The sequence below is a fragment of the Neopsephotus bourkii genome, unplaced genomic scaffold (genome assembly GCF_033783945.1).
Source record: "Neopsephotus bourkii isolate Nb327-2 ecotype Australia unplaced genomic scaffold, CSIRO-AGI_Nbou_v1 NB_887, whole genome shotgun sequence".
NCBI lineage: Eukaryota > Metazoa > Chordata > Aves > Psittaciformes > Psittacidae > Neopsephotus > Neopsephotus bourkii.
This window is the reverse complement of record NW_026901381.1, coordinates 1,897,965-1,915,325: the sequence shown is the minus strand read 5'-3', so window position 1 is coordinate 1,915,325 and position 17,361 is coordinate 1,897,965. Positions and strand designations below refer to the sequence as shown.

At 45.7% G+C, this 17,361-nt stretch overlaps 1 protein-coding gene across 11 annotated transcripts in view; it reads right to left on the bottom strand.

The window, feature by feature from the left end:
• SLC6A6 (solute carrier family 6 member 6) overlaps window positions 1-17,361 on the bottom strand; it is a 109,852-nt gene that overhangs the window by 20,851 nt on the left and 71,640 nt on the right. For all 11 annotated transcript variants that reach the window (XM_061357187.1, XM_061357189.1, XM_061357180.1 and 8 more), the window contains 4 exons: window positions 9,094-9,333; window positions 8,176-8,310; window positions 5,952-6,186; window positions 242-374 (listed from right to left, as the gene is read on the bottom strand). In XM_061357187.1, the coding sequence (XP_061213171.1) occupies window positions 242-374; window positions 5,952-6,186; window positions 8,176-8,310; window positions 9,094-9,322 (732 nt within the window). In that variant the 5' untranslated portion in view covers window positions 9,323-9,333. The remainder of the gene's footprint in view (window positions 1-241; window positions 375-5,951; window positions 6,187-8,175; window positions 8,311-9,093; window positions 9,334-17,361) is intronic.

Genomic DNA, 17,361 nt, shown 5'->3' with positions numbered 1-17,361 from the left:
AGTGGTACTCAAACCGTGCTTGTACCTGCTTCTTGATGCCACTCCAGTAATGGCTACTTGACTCACAGGCATGTTGGGCACTGGCAAGGACTTCTGAAAGTCAGCTGAAGCTGAATCTCTTTTATTCAGTGCAAAAATACATCTTGTTTTCCAGGAAGCAGTGAACATCTTTAAGAACAGCATTACTCAGTATTCTTAACATCTAACTGCAATGACTACAAAAAGGTAAGAGAGCACTTACTTTCCCAGTGGATTTGACTCCTTTCCAAATGCAGAAGAAACATATCACCCAGACGAGGAGAAGACACAGGGCTAGATCCCACTTGATAATACCAATATCTTCAATTCCCGAGGACAAGCTCAGTACATTGCGCCTGAATAATTGAAAGGGAACAAAACAAGAGAGATGGAGGAGCTCAGCTGATGCAGAATCTGATTGTGATGGCTGAGAGTGCAGGACAGTGTGGAGGGCAGCAAATGCACAGGAAGATCCCTGCCCTTTGAATGCTGCCTGCTAAGTCAGCAGTTAGCAAGGCTTATGTGAGCAAAGCTGAGCTTTACAGTCCTGCATCTTCCCTAGGTCCATGATACTCTTTTGTTCAATATATGGCACAGTATGTCATAAAATCAGAGTCCCAGACTGGTTTGGGTTGGAAGGGAGATTAAAGCTCATCCAGTTCCAACCCCTGCCATGGGCAGGGACACGTTCCACTAGAGCAGCTTGCTCCAAGCCCATCTCCAACCTGGCCTTGAACACTGCCAGGGATGGGGCAGCCACAGCTTCCTTGGGCAACCTGCTCCAGGGCCTCACTAGTCTTAAAGAATTTCATTTTCATTTTAAGTTGCTACCTAACAAATAGTTCATTAAATTTTGTTTGCAGACAGCTAGAAAAAATCAGCCCCTTTCCTTCCCCTAAGTCATGGAAAGCAGAGATCATAGCATCCTGGGCTGCTCTACCATGGTCAGGCTCACATGTGGCATGTGGATCCCATACAAGACAAGTGACTGTGGTTTGTTTTCCCTCTGAATTAATTAAACTTTTTTGAGGGTTTTTTTTGCTATTACTGTGGAAATCACAGTGAATGAAGTCACCATTGGAATACTTGCAATTAGTTTTGGAAAATAACCAGCCCTGGATGGACCAGTTTAATGGGACTCAAGCCCTCACCTGTTTGGTTTTGCATCTCCCACTGCCAAATTCACTTGGGTTGCCTGTGTGAATGTGCTCTCACTCCGAATGCTTTATTCCCTCTGAGCATGTGTGTATTTTGTTATAGAAAAGGACTAATGCCACCAGCCAGGGTTAAGTCTGCCCTAATAGCACAGCTATTCGACAGCCACAAGAAACCCCTTAGTAATGCATATTTGGCATAAAGTTGCAGTCCTGGTTCACCTGAGCCTAAAGCAAGCAGGGAAAAACCTGCTGAGCATATGCAAAAGAAGAAAATACATTTAGAAGCTGACAAAGTTCAGCTCCAACCTTCTGTGGCTTTTCTTCAAACTACATGGCAGTTTTCCAAGGGGCAGTTCATATTAAAAGTCAACCTATAGGGCCGGCTCTCAGGAAGCCAGGAATAATGAACTGCCAATGTGTTTTGGAATAGAGAGCTCTATAAATGCATTCAGCTAAGCCTTTGTTTTTCATTAGGGAACTAAAAGCAAGTGGTCATCTCACCTAGAGTTTGGCCCACAATCTTTTCAAGCTTTTTTGGAGGGCACCCCAGTGTGTTACTAGAGTCAGGTATGTTACTCTACTGTGATGAGGCAGCAAGCACATGAAGTGATGGGCTGGCTTTCTCTGTCCTGGGTTATCATAGAATGGGTTGGGTTGGAAGGGACCTTCAAAGCTCAGCTAGTTTAAACCCCCTTCAATGAGTAGGGTCACCTTCACTAGATCAGGTTGCCCAGAACCACATCCAGCCTGGCCTTGAATGTCTCCAGTGATGGGGCATCCATCTCCTCTCTGGGCAGTCTGTGCCACTGTTTTACCACCTCATTGTAAAAAATTCCTTCCTCATGTCCAGCCTGAATCTCTCTTTCAGTTTAAAACCATCACCCCTCATCCTATGACAACAGGCCCTGCTAAAAGTCTCTCCCATCTTTCTTATAGGCCATTTTTAAGAACTGAAAGGCCACCAGAAGGTCTCCCCAGAGTCCCTTCTTCAGGCTGAACCAGCCCAGCTCTCTCAGCCTCTCCTCACAGCAGAGGTGCTCCACGCCTCTCAATGGTTCCCATCTCATCTCACAAACACCCACAACCTCAAGGAACCAGCTCAGAATCACCAGGGCAGCCTCAGTGTTCAAACTGTTTCATGCAACCTGACCCCATGTATTTCTGCAGCAGAAGCTCTCGACCTGGATCTCTGATACCCTGAAGGAAGGAGCACGAGCTGGGCTGTGCTGAGAGCTCTGCAGCTTCGTTACACAACCCACTGTGCTCAGGTTGAGCCGAGCCCACTCAGCTGCCTTCACACCACCTATGCATGAAGTTGTTACTAATTCTCATTTATAGTCTTGATGCTGTCATTACCCATCACTCATATATGATCAATGGGACAACAGGCTGGGGCTGAGTTTGTTGTAAACATGAGTTCTTCAGCCTTGTTCATACACTAGCACGTTCTAGAGATGTGCAACATGGAGATGTAATAAGAGCTGTAACTGGCTCTAGATAAACAACAATAAAATGAGGAGAGTTATGCAATCTGTGAAGGATATTCCAGCTCATTAATCAAGCGAATGCTGACAGGACCTTTAGTACCAGGAAAGCCAAAGCACCCTTTCATGTTGGAAGGACAAGAATAACTAACAGTGAAGCAATTCCACCACAAGGACAACATGAAATGATTTGTAAAACCCTCAAGTTTGCCCCCAAAAGCAGAGCCAGCCACCCTAGATGTTGTTTACTTTCCAGGTTGCTCCCTCTGGGAGTCCATGCCATCAGCATGTGATGGTCTTTCTTGGCATTTGGACAAATGCAGTCTGCTGATTACTAAATATTTATAAACACTTGGCCAGCACCAGACAATCAGAGGTTTTGTTCAACCGTAATTCCCCCATAACACTTATCCCTTATGTATTAATATGGGTATAAACCCTTCAGGTTTTGGACTTTACAATCAAATCTTCAGAAATAAGACCTGCAGCATGTGATACCAAGAGGTAGGTCTCCTGATACAAAGCCAGATTTGCTTAACACCCTTTTATTGCTGCTCAAGCAAGCATGTGATTTGCACAGAACATTAATTCAAATGAACCGAAATGTCAGGCTGCACCATACGTCCAGCCAGGCTGAGGACACGTGTTATCCAACACGAAGAGGTTAATGCATCAATGCGGTCAATTGGATCTGGGCAGCATTAGCTTTACAAAGCAATCCTGATGAGGACACTGCATAAATGTCCCACAATAAAAAATGGCATTGGGTTTCAGAAACCAAATACTCCCAAACCTCTGAATTGAATCAGAATTAATTGTGCCATGAAGCAGATGGGTATCTTCAGTTGAAGACTCTCTATTGACTCATCCCCTCAATGTAGGTAGCTGGCTGGCAGCTGGTGGTGTACTTTGATGGCGAAGTACCTGAAATTAGTTTTAATTTCAGAACTATAACAAACAATAGTATGTCTGGGGAAAACCTGGGGATACTAAATGCTTGCACTGTGTAAAAGCCATGCTACTTCAAATACAACAGTGCTGCTTGAGCTCTGTCCTTATTTTAAGACATCAGTAGTTGTTTATGCAGAGAGAACAGCTATTTTTAATACTCTTGTAAGTGCCACGAGTCCCGAAGGCATCTTGCTCTGTTAAGGGCAGTTTTGCTCATGATGAAACAGAGCTATGGACAGTATATGAGTAGGATAACGGAGCCAAACCCCTCCCTAGCATGACTCCAGGGAAGAGTTCAGTTCATGATGTTTAAAGCTGTTATTTGAGGACACAAGTTAAAGTGGCTGCAAAGCGCCAGGAGAGCCTCCACAAGCGCTCATGGTTGAGCAACCTTTGCTCCGGCTTTGTTGTAGAACATCGAGTCAGGATGAAGGGAAGGGTAAGTGCTGGACCAAGGATTTGTCCTCTAGCTCTAACGTGTCCCTATGGGGACATTGTCCTCCCAACCCATGATGGCTGCTCTGCCATAAACCCCCTCACTGTGTACCTGTTGTGTCATTACCCATGGAAAGCTCTGGTGTCCCCCAAGGTCCTGGAGGCCCCACTCATTCTTTTACAGCCCCTTTTCCACCTCCCAGCCATATTTCCTTCAGTCTCCTGAAGTGGACATGCCACTTGGGGCCCCAAGGAGACAACCTGGCCCATAAACCTGAGCATTACAGGAGTAGAAGCTCCTGGGGCAGGAAAACAACCCCATGGCCACATCAGGAGGCTGCTAAGATCATGGCTGCTCCCAGGTGCAAGAGGACCTGTGAGCAAAATCACTGCACAGAACTGATGTTGAACATGGTGCTTCTGAAGTCCTGGGATAGTAACTCTGTTTCAGGGGCAGCACTGTGGGCCTCTGCTTCTTAGGAAGGCCTTGAGGAGACCTCTGAACATCCTCCCATGACAGCCACTCATTTGGATTCAAGGCCCTCAGTCCCAAAATGATTTCGGGAGAGTACAAAGGAGTGAGAGTTCCTTCTCCTTCTACTGCAACTTGTCTCTAAGTTGCCCTAAAATATCCAAAGGAACCATTTAACAAGCTTCTTCCAACTCCCTCCACATTTACAAGGGAGGAAGTGACCTGGGAAAGTGTCTGTCGCTTGACATGGAAACACAGTGCTCACGGCATGGTAAAAACAACTGCTCTTACAGGCTGCATCCCATCTCTCACACTGGTCACCAGTGCCCTTTGCTCACCCAAGATCCAATCTGCCCTTTGTATTTTGGCTCTTGTGTTACAAATTTTACCACAGTTCATAAGATTCTTTTTTTTTTCTAAGCCTAATGTGTGCCAAATACCTTCAGCATGAACATCATTCCTGCTGGGGCTAGTGGCTGACGCCTCTCTTTATAAATAGAGAAGTAGGTGCAAGTTGAACAGGGCCCAAACTGGACTTTAAACATGCTGAAAAAGCCAAGCTGGGTCAGCAACTAATTCTACTCTGAGCTGACCATCTGAGCAAGCCAAAAACCCCTAAAATTCTTCCTAAGCTATTTGTAGATCCTTTGGATTTAAGTTTCCCTACAGGTCATCAGCTTCCTCTGATGCTGTATTTTATCCCCTATGTTAACACGCAGAGATTTGAGGTCATGCCCGTTCGGAAATCATGTTATGCAAGATAATTTAAAACTTGAAAAATCAGAGAGAAATGGGAATAAGAAGCTTAGGCCTGATGAAATCCAGGCATCTGGCAAAACAGTTCCCTCAGAGACTGCAGAGGGAAATGATGCAACCACGATGACCTGAGAAACCTACAGGGCAGGACAACACTCACCACCTCTGTCACTTTTATAGCCGAGGTCAATGCCTCGCATCGTTGTCAGACTGACAAGAGGTGTGTTATAGATTCACAAAGTGTACTGCAAATGCTAATGGCTGGGGAAGAGGGAGAGGCAACCACAAAAGGGGTGCTTTGCCACTGTTTCTGTTGTAAATGCCTGCTCTAAGGGCATCTGAAGTGACTTGTTTCTGCTCTCCTGCTGCATTCAGAGAATCCCAACTAAGAAGGAAACAAGTTTTCTTCCAAACAAGGAGTTGCACTGGGTTTTTTCAGGCTCCCTCTACACTCTAGGATGAATGCAGTTACACATCTAATGTCTTCCTCCAGAGCCCCCACTTACCAGTCTATCTCAAGATGGCTGAGAACCAGTAGCGAACGCCAGTCAAACTAACACCCAGAGCAACTTTCTTTTCCTATCTAACATTCCCCACTGGGCTTCTATACAATCTCAAGCCTGACCTCTGGCATGCCACCAAAGCACTCAAAAGACACCACGAAGAGAGGGTACTTACTCCCAAAACTCTGTGACAGGAGAGGTGAAGTTAGTGGCATTCAGTGATATCCAGAGTGTCTTGTTCTTCCTGAGAGTGTCTTCCACGCAGGTTGGTGTGTTCCACTTCTGGTGGCAGTGTGCCCATGGCAGGACGCTCTGGAACGACTGGAACAGGTAGTAGAGTCCCCAGGCCAGGATCACGATGTAGTACACGTTCAGAAGGGACACAATCACTATGGAAGCATAACCAATTCCTGGCGAGAGGGGGAGAGAAGAGAAAGACATGCAGACGTGACAGCCACTTCTTGCTAAGGCACCTTGTGATCTTGTGGAGCTGGTGCTATTCCCATTGATTCGACTTGATGAATCCTGCTCTACCACACTGCTGATGGAAACTCAACACAACTCAACTCAACTCAACTCATCTAAACTAAACTGAACTCAACTCAGTCACACAAAAGCACAGACCTGCCACCATCTCTGACTAGCACTGGCACCTAGGGCTGAGTTTCTGGCTGTGGTTTGCTGACACTGGAGGTCTGCAGGATGTCTACCCAATTTAGCACTACCCCACTACTACTGGATTAGTCTACTAAGACTATCTCATGTCTTAGCAGAAGAAACTCAGGGCACCACACTTTGCTTATTTGGAGCTACATCACCTCACTTCTTAGGTACCTACGTGGGCAACCTCATTCTCACCACACTGATTCCCAGGCCAGCTTCCTTGGAGGCAGCTCAGCTGGGCAGCCCCTGCACCACTCACACTTATGGACTGGCTCAGCTCAGCCTATGTGCAAAGGAAAACAACAAAAAAAGACAGTTCTTGAATGAGCTGAAAAGGAAAATTCCAAAGATATCAATGCGAAAGCTGCTGCTTCAGCCCCAGTTTCACTTGTGCAAGGGAAGCATGATATGTGTAGCTGTTACGGTTAATTATATCAATGTTTAACTCTGCTTACAAAGTTTGCCACTTAGGAATAACCAGAGGAGAAAACAGATTTCCTTAAGAATCTTAGAACAGTCTCTTGAGGATGAAAAGCCTCTGAAGTTCCCTTTACCACCATTCTGATGGCTACCCCAGCACCTGGGATACCTGCCTCATGTTTTACAGTTTCAGACCTTATTGCAGCAGGGGTTTTACCACCAGAGATTATTTTTATGCCAGGTAAAAGCAAGCAGAGCAAGTGCTATTTATTCTGTAGAGCTGCATTTCATTCAGGATACACAGCTAGTCACGTTATCAGAGCTGCAATTTCTCTTCATGGATGCCTAGGAGATTGCTATTTAAACAAGGAACATTCCTTCCTCCTCCTCAAAAATAAAGTGGGAGGAGGAGGAAGAAAATGGAGCTAAAGTAGCACCATTACATCAACTTCAGCAGCGCTCTGAGCATTAGGTGGGAGTGTGAGCCACAGAGAAAGCCCTCACTTCAGCTTGGGGTGACATGAGGGGAGAGAGATGCCTGGAACAGCAGTGGTGGGAGTGCAGGAGACACGTCAGTGTGAAGTGCCCACTCCTTCCAAATGGGATTTGAGGAGTGCTGCTTAGTGCAGTTATTCCAAGTGACTCTGCCTGTGCTGTCCGGCTGTGCAGGGTAATCTATACACAAGAGAGGCATCTTCAGTAATGTTTCTAACCTGTCTTCCATTTTTCACCCTAGTTAACTTCCAGAGCAGCATTCCTATAATTCCTGTGAGCGGCCAGTGGCTCTTCACTCACTGGCAAAGGTTCTTCAGTACCATCAGACCAACATGCCTATTTATCCATGCTCAGCTAGGACAAAAGTCCTGCTCCTCAATCCTATCAAAAAATGCTGCCCAGGTTTTGGCTGTATCAGTAACAGAAGGATGATGCCAATGACAAGGTTTCACACGGCAGAGGGATTTTGATTTCCAGCCCAGTATAATACTTTGAAGATGCTTTCATGAATGCCACCCAGTCTCCCCAACCAACACTTTCTCTGATATGTGTGAACAAAACATGCATTTGCCTTTTTAAGGCACAATATACAATTCCTTTCTTGCTTATCAGCAGTTCTGCCAGTTAACAAGACGATAACATCAGAATCAATACCTTACTTTGCCCTTCAGACTCTCTGACTTCTACCTTTCCAGGAACCAATATCATACCCTCAGTTACTGCAGCAAATAGCTGAACTAATGGACGTGAGGGGAAAAGTGTTGCTGCACATGGTTTATAGAGGAGTCTTGAAGCAGGAAAGCACAACAGGGTATACTAACCAGTGAAAATAGGGCAGATCTTTTCCCAGCATGTGATTCCACCTTCAGAGGTATACTGTCCTAGCACCACCTCCAGGAAAAACACGGGAAGACCTCCCCCAAACAGGAAAATGAAATAAGGTATAAGAAATGCACCTGTTGAGAAAATAAAATACAGAAAATTGGGATGAAATAAGAGAACACACACAAGATCATCTAAAAACTGGCAACAAGAATATACAAACAAAAGAACATTTCATACTTTAATCTCAGTTTGTAATAATCTCATTCTGGGGTATTTTGTTCACATTCTCTGCAAGAGGAATGGGTGTATATGTCTGGAAAGGGCATTTTCTTACCTTTGTGAAGGGAAAATCTGCTGGAACAACAGGGTTAGGCCAGCGGCAGTTTCACGTGGCTCAGAATGCTCTTGTTCTGATAGCCGCTGGTCTGCAATCCTACTGGTCTGTATCAACAGCCTATCTTTAGGTTAAAACTCAGACTCAGTAGCAGCAGAAGTAACAGAGCAGAGAAGGTTCAGCAGTACAACATTTGAGACTGCTTTTGGTTTTCCTTAATTAATTTTTAACAAAAACCATTAAGTAATCACAGAATCAGCTGGGTTGGAAAAGACCTTTAAGATCATCAAGTCCAACCATTCCCCAGCACTGCCAAGGCCACCTCTAACCCATGGCACTGAGGGCCTCATCTACATGATTTGTGAATGCTTCCAGGGACAGTGATTCCACCACTGCCCTGCACAGCCTGTTCCAATGCCTGAGCACCCTTCTGGGAAGGAACTGTTCCTGAGCTCCATCTAAACCTGCCCTGGTGCAGCCTCTCCTGAAGACTGGTGAAAAAAGCAGGGAACAGATGTGGGAATGTTTAAGGATAAGGCAGATGGATTGATTCATGAGAATGAGATCAAGGAACACTCACCTCCGCCGTTTTTGTAGCAGAGATACGGGAACCGCCAGACATTGCCTAAGCCAATGAAGCCCCCAGCCACAGACAGCAGGAAGTCGATCTTGCTCGCCCACTTCTCCCTCTGGGGTGGCTTTCCTTCTGCCTCATCCTCAGGCCGTGTCCCCGGGCTCTTGCCAGGGGAGGGTTTGAGGATATCCTTGTGGAAGTCTTTCAAGCACTGAAGCTTTTCTTTTGTTGCCATATTTCTGCTTTCTACACAGAAAAGAAGATAAAGAAATACCCTTGTTTTGTTAAACAGCATTTACTGGTAGAGCTCTAACACTGCAAGCACTGTTCAACCAAACTCATTCAGTGCTGGTTATCAAGCTGAGATATGAAAAGATATTCTGCTACCTTCACTGACCAGAAGAGAGAAACCACCCCTGGACTCTGTGGTCACCTCTTTGATGCCAGTGCAGTGTAGGGGATAGCAAAGGTTTGACACTACTGCCTGCAGAGAAAAGGTGTACAAAGGCTGCATACTGCATAGGCAACTGGTGCTATTGAGCACTCTCATGCTGTTTCCATGCCCATCATAAGGTACAAATCACGGCATCTGATTCTTTCTCAAACATTTAAGTGAAATACAGCAGAACAGTAAATCTCACCTTTCCAGATAAAACCCATTCCTCTAGTTCTCAATAACCTGAACCATCCTGTATCATTTACTGCCTGCAATTTCCTTTCCCTGAAGTATTATAAAGCTTTCAGAAAACTATACATTCATAAAAACTGGAATGGAAAGCCATTCGTTTTAATCAACCTGCAGGAACTGAAGGAATCTTTTCAGTTTATTCCATTTCCATAACTGCAGTGTTTTCCCTTGACATCAATAAAGGGACAAAAATAAACCTTTATATTCAATTATTGTCTTCTACACACTATGCAATTGAACTGTTTGCCAAGAATGATGGATCCTTAGTTAATTAAGAAGTCACTGGCACAAGCCACCTGATGTAAGCCCCAAAGCATATTAAATCAAGGCCGGGTTTAGAATTTATATATAATTTATGATGTTCAAAAATCACAGACTGTGTAAAAATAATAACTGCAAGAACTGCTCTAACAAGTGCCTTTTTACCCACGATTTCCTAATGAAAACAAATCAGGAATAACTTGTAGCTTTTACGTTAGCTCAGATCAGCTCAGATCTCAGGCATATGAGGCCAGTTCTTCCCCCACTTAACTCCAGTGACTTTAGCTGGATCTGACTGGTTATTTTTTGCACACTGTTTTGCTACTGAAAAGGAAGTGGAATTTTCACCACAACCAAGCAAACCAACAAGTTCATTCCAGACCACAACCATTCCCTGCTTGTACGTGTCGCTATGGGTGCACAGCCATAAAAACATCATGCTACAGATTATCCCCTTTGATAGCTGCCAGCCTCTTGTACCTGCTTGCTGGGTTTGCTCCCTAACCTGATTTAGCTTGTGGCAGTGACCTGAAACCAGAGTGGACATTAGCTCTGCAGGAAGTTTTTAACCCGAACATGATTTTGGGACAGATACGCATCACTGTACCCACAGCTCTTTCCATCCACCATGGAAAGCTTCAGAGAGTGAACATTTCTACCAGCCAAAGCACCTCCAGATTCGTCCCACTGACATACTGGTGGCCTCTGCAAAGCAGGTATTGAGACCGCAGTCACCTAGCAGCCCATGACCTACAAAGGGACCGTAATCTTCACTGTGCTTATCATTATGACTTTCTGCTCTATAAAACAGGCCACTGCTGGCTGCACAGAGGTGATGTGAGCAACTGCAATACCCCCTGGCCAACAGCAGAGAGAGCTCATAGGAGGAGAAAGTTAATCGCAGGGTGATGGATCATCACCACCCCCTAAAGTATTTCCTATTGGTTGCTGTTAGTCATGGTATGAGATAAAGTAGTGTAATTACTGAATAAATATGGTAAGGCCAGCTCTGTAGCAGCCTTCAAGTATGTAGTTGCTTTGGGGAATTAATTAACAATAGTTACCCTGTGCTCCTAGCATCCTGCATGGAGATGCACGGAGCTGCATCCAAGAGGGATTCACAGTAGCATTAAACCTCCCTGGGACATCCATATGTCACTCCAAGCCCCAAAGAGGTACCACCCTCCATCATCCCCTGTCATCTCTTGAGGGAGAAGAAAAAGTAAGTAAGTGCAACTGCTTTTCTTCAAAGAGTACCTACAAGGTGGCTGATGTCCTGCTCTCACTACAACCAGGCATGGAGAAAGCCCAATTTCACCTTCTTTTGCCATTTGTGCTGCTCGAATCCATATCTGAGAATGTCATAACCATCAGGCAACAGGCTATTCTGGGCTGAGGTATGGAGGGCATTCAGACTGTCACTCATGGAAGCTGTTCAACACAGGTTATTGAAACACTTATCAACAGAGGAAGAAAGTGTGCAAAGGAGAGAATAACTTACACCTACAGCTTAGGGTGGGCTCTTGTTTTCAGATGATTTTGCAGTGAACTGCTGGGACAGCCATAAACCTGCTTAACAGGGCACAGGAATACATAGATTTATAGATCCCTGCAGGATTACGGTTGGAAATAGGAGCTTAACTGTTCCCCTTGGGGACTGATATTGGAAATACCCCAAAACAGCGCACGGGGCACGTGGGCTACCTTTGTGTCAGAAACCCAAGGGGACCTAAAGGCATTGGCCACCTCCAGGATTAAAAACCCTTCCAAGATTGCAGCTTTGTGCAACCTGCTTTTATCCGGCGACACAGAGCTCTTTCTTTCCCCACCAGCTCTAATCTCCTTGCCTGTGGATTTACCCTGACCCAAGAGTGACTCAGTTCTACCCAGGCTCTGCAAGCCTGACCGATGGATTGCGTTCTGTAAACCCTAACAAGGGGACACGGTGATCAGCCTGGGGTTTGTCCTCATTAGCCGCATGCAGTGTGAAACGGTGCCTTTTCAGACTCCGACCCCATCACTGCGTGGGGCTGCATGTTAAAAAGGGATTTCTAATTTGCCTTAAGACACCCCCAAATTAATGGCCGTGCTTGCAAACCTAATTACTGACTGCAAATTTGGTTTCTGCCTTAGCTGAAGTGTGAAGATCACACGGTCCCAGACTGGTTTGTGTTGGAAGGGAGCTTAAAGCTCATCCAGTTCCAACCCCTGCCACGCGCAGGGACCCCTTCCACTGGAGCAGCTTGCTCCAAGCCCCTGTGTCCAACCTGGCCTTGAGCACTGCCAGGGATGGGGCAGCCACAAGTTCAAGGTGAATTATTATCTTGAGTCATGATCTTTCCTTTAGCCCACACACTGCAAACCCTCAAGGTCGTGCTTGCTTTTGGGGTGGCCGTTTCACCACACAGGCGGCAGGAGATGGCCCATCACTACTTCACTGCAAGCCACCAGCTCTCACTGGCGGGGCACAGTACAGTAACCACCCAAGGGCTGTAGAACATCAGTTACAGCCCAGCTTCACTGTGTCCCCCTTATCTAGTCTTGCTGAAGTCCCGATTGTGCTCCAAGGAGCGGCCGCTGTGGCTGGCAGGCACGTACCGTCCACCAGTACCATAGGAATTGTTGCTAAGTGGCCACCTGGGACTGCGGTCCCAGCCCATGTCACGTTCAAGGGATGTCGGATTTATCCCCCTTCGCTGCCAACCATTGGTGTCCACCCAGCCATTCCCAATTACAGGAACTGTCTACAAAGGCTGCAAGGGTGGGGGGTACGGGCGATTCTCCTTGGTGAAGAAAAGCCAAGAAAATAAAGTTTGTTTAGTGAAAGGCATTGTCTTTTTCCTTAATGGGGTTGGAGTTTCATTTCCTTTAGTTATGTCCCACTGGGTGAGGTTAAAATGGCTCTTAAGGGAAACAGTCTGACAGAGATGCTGAAACAATATGTTGTCACCGCCCAGGTCAGAACCAGAGAATAATAGGTTATTTTTACTGTATCACTTAGTGGGGATGGTATCCGAGATCTAAGTCCATCTGATCCCCCCAAGGAAATATATTGTAAGAAAATGCTCTTACAACCACATAGTCCAAAAGGAGCAATCCAAGTCTGCCTCCCAGAGACACACGTCTGCCTCTCCAGGAGCCACATCTGCCTGTGAGAGTACCCCCTCCAGGAAGCTTTGGATGGCCCCAGGAAGCTCTGGCTTCATCTGATGAACTTAATAAGGATAAATAAAAAGCAGCAGTCAAGCCTGCTGTTTACAGTGTGCTACCAGGCTGAATATAGCCAAACTCATAAAGCCTGATCCAAAAGCAATAGGAGAAAGGATCCAGACTGCCAGGCATAGGATGTGCCGTCATGTACACTTATACAAAACCCTATTAGCTGAAGATCATGGAATGGTTTGGGTTGGAAGGGACTTTAAAGCTCCTCCAGCTCCAACCCCTGCCACGGGCAGGGACCCCTTCCACTGGAGCAGCTTGCTCCAAGCCCCTGTGTCCAACCTGGCCTTGAACACTGCCAGGGATGGGGCAGCCACAGCTTCTCTGGGCACCCTGTGCCAGCGCCTCAGCACCCTCACAGGGAAGAGCTTGTCCCTAAGAGCTCACCTCAGTCTCCTCTCTTTCAGTTTAGTTATTGAGTGTCAAATTGATGCTGGTCAAACACTGAAAAACAGAACAAGAGAGGAAGCACAGGCACTTAGCTGTTCTCAGGCATCTACTCCCTGGCACAGCCAGAAGCACCTCAAAGGCTCTTCTTCTACAGGAGAATCACCCATCTGTCCCTTGCCCCTGGTGCATAAATCTCCCCATGTGAAATACCCCTACCATAACCCAGGTTCTCTTCCTGCCCTCCGTGACTGGCGAGTCTTTGTTGCGTAGCTGAAAATACCCAAAGTGTAGGCATCAGCGGAGTGCTTTCACAGCCAACCCTGCCTGGCCATCTACTATGCTATGGCCATCGTACCTTTGCACATCCAGGCTGCACCTCAGATAACCCACACCCTTTAAAAATACTGACATTGAAATGTAATCCCTCATAACGTTAAAAATGAAGTGTAGGGGAAGGGAAAAGCACTGGGCAGAGGGACCAGACAATGAGATGCAGATAGGGGAAGGCCACCAGCACAGAGAGGACCTGCTGGTTGTCAGCACAGACACAACATTATTGCTGAGCCACTGGTTTTCTTTGGCATGGATTACACATCTGAAAATACACTGTCCAATGTCTACTTTGGGATTACAGTCATGATCCACTCCAAGCTTCTTACAGCTAGAGACTGGCCACTAACACAGGTTAACACCTTCCAGGAGGAGAAATTCATTGTGGATGCCACCTCACTTTATAAGCTCTAAAAATCAAGTCCCCCAGACAATGGCTTTCCAAATGCAAATGGGAACACGAAAATCAAAGTCTGCCTGTACACACAGACAGGTATCTGTACATATCTATGCATGCCCTGTCCTGTGTCTGAGGATCAGAGACCACAGCAAAGGAGATGCTTCTCTTTTGGTCAACGCATATAAACATTGAATAGGGATTCATCAGACTGAACTGGTGACTGGAACCCTAACTGGGCAGTAGTTTTCTAGCTCCTTCTTGCCTCAGAAAACTAAAAGCAAAGTACATACACAAAGTGTCTTTGACCTTCATGGGAATGATTATGATTGATTTCATGGACTACTTCTGCAGTGTGATTTGCACCACCACTACTTTTGCTTTTCAAGGACACTTTTCTGCTACGTTTAGCCTGGGCAGACTGCATGTGTTGAGCTTCTCAGTGCTCTCTCTTCCTCTGTCTCAATGGCTTTTGAAGGACATCTGTTTATCACAGTTAATTTTTCTAACCCTGCTTTAGACATTACCATATCTCCTATTTTCTGCCTTTTTTTCCCCTTTGGCATCTTGGGAATAGTTGAGTTTTCCCAGATCTGCCATTTATGGGTTGGTTCTTTTTGGTTCTTTTTTTTTTTTTTAATTATTATTATTATTTTATGTTCACATTCATGAATCTTTCAAAATTAGTTGCCCTGATTGCTGGATCAGAGCTGCTCTTCAAATAAAACAGCTTCCACTCTCATTGAGAGCGATGGAAAAGCTGCTATTGATTTCAACAGTAGTAGGATCAGGTCCCGAATAAAACTGCATTTATTATGTTTGGCTCATTTCCTAGGATTACTTGGAACTTTGAAAGCTGTAATTCTGGATGTTGACAGCTTTCCCTCCCTCCCAGAGCAGTGTGGTTAAGCCAATCAATACATGATTAAAATAAACAGCCCCTTGATCAAACTTATGGCTTTAGTGCAAGTCTTTCTGATCTGTAGAAGAAAAAGCCTTTCTGTTCAGCAGCCCTCGAGGCCACACCAGTATCCAAGGAGCACCTGACTTCATTTATCGGCCTGAGCTCTTATCCAAGTTCTTTCTGCTTCATTGAACAAGATACCCACATTTTGTGAAAAATAATACCACTCCCTTTATTGCACACATTGCCTCTCCTCCTCCTAAAAATGCCTCTGCATTCCCAGCACTACATCTCACTATTCTCTTTGTCTTCAATGGACCCCTCTTTTTCCGATGACTTTTCCCTATGGGTTATTTAAACACTTGTCCATTTGTCCTTTCTTCTTTCGCAGTTTACCCCCCAACTTTCACCATCTCCCTTCTCACTTCTTCATCTTTTCTTCTTTTCTTTCACTATGAGGCTTTTCCCAGTCTCCTAAGACTGACTGGGAAATCTGCTACTGAAAGTTTCCTAGGAGCAAAGTGCACTCCCTTTATAAAGCTGGTCTATTCCGAAAGGAAAGCCCAGGGCTTAATGCACTTTCTTTTTCATCAGCTGTGGTCTGGACAAAAGGAATCTTTTTTCCCCCATATGCTTTTTTCTTGCTGGTGATTCTGTTCATGCTCTTCAGATGCTTCAAATAGGTACAGTGTCACGGCACAGAGCTGCCATAAAACCCTGCACCTTTGCTCAGATTTCAGCAGCAGATAACCTGCAGCCATATAGTACTCCTGATGCTCATTTTGTTCTACTTATTTATGTGAAAGAACAGAGCAGTTACGACTAAACCCAGGAGAGGAGGAAATTAAAAACTCCTTTCCCATTGTGTGGGGTGGAAAAAAAGAAGAACCAATATCCACAAACTTTAATGGGTTTCAGAGGGAACGTGACCCTGATCCTAAACACAGGGGCTGAAGTGAAGATGATGCTTCTCAGCTTCAGAGGGATAAGCCTGATTCCCCAGCAAGATGGCCCAGGGCAGCCCTGTCCCCTGCAGTGGTCAGTGAGGAAGAGCATGGCATGTAGGCAGAAACTCTTCCCTGTGAGGGTGCTGAGGTGCTGGCACAGGGTGCCCAGAGAAGTTGTGGCTGCCCCATCCCTGGCAGTGTTCAAGGACAGGTTGGACACAGGGGCTTGGAGCAAGCTGCTCCAGTGGAAGGGGTCCCTGCCTGTGGCAGGGGTTGGAGCTGGAGGAGCTTTAAGGTCCCTTCCAACCCAAACCATTCCATAATTCTTCCCTTGTACTGGTATTGGTAGTTATGTGCAGGAGAACATCTATTTAACACTTGGGTTTGTTCACGTGAAGCCAGCTGCTGACCTAATTTAATGCCTCTGGATGTGCCAGCTAACAGCCTCCTGTGAACAGGCTGGAAAGAAACACCAGCTCCCAGCTGCCCTCCCTGCGTACTACCAGTGCAGTACCAGCTCTCCCATCATGAAAGTGAGAAACACTGATTCACTGGGTGACTCCACCTCTCCAGGCCCCCATCTTTAAGACAGGGCCCTTAAGAAAACGCAGTACACCCAAGTGGTGTGGCAAGGTGATGGCTTTCCAAGCAAGATGGACACTGTTGAAGAATATTCAACAAGCTGTGCACATCCTCGACTCTTCAACCACCTCGCATCCTGCAGTTATACAGCTTGTGACCAAAGAAACAAGCATTCTTGTATTTTGTTTTCAATGCTGAAGGTGTGCTGTGGAATGGACTGCAGTTCCCTAGTAAACCTTGGTATCAATTAAATTAGTTCTACTGCCACAAATAAACCCCATCAAGACCTGTAAGGGATGCCCTTCCTACTGCTATAATAAAGGCAAAAAGATTAAGGCCCACCAAGTTTATGAACTTGAACAGTCAGTGCTATGCACTGTGCCTATTGACTTTTCTGCATGTGATTAATAACCTATCGATTCTATGAGGCGTGTTAATGGCAGACGGCAATCTCCGCGCCACAATAACCAAGCTGTCCCCAGTGCAGAGAAGAGAAACAAGAACGTAGCCATTTAATGAAGCAAATGTGCAGTATAATGTATGACTTCAATAATTC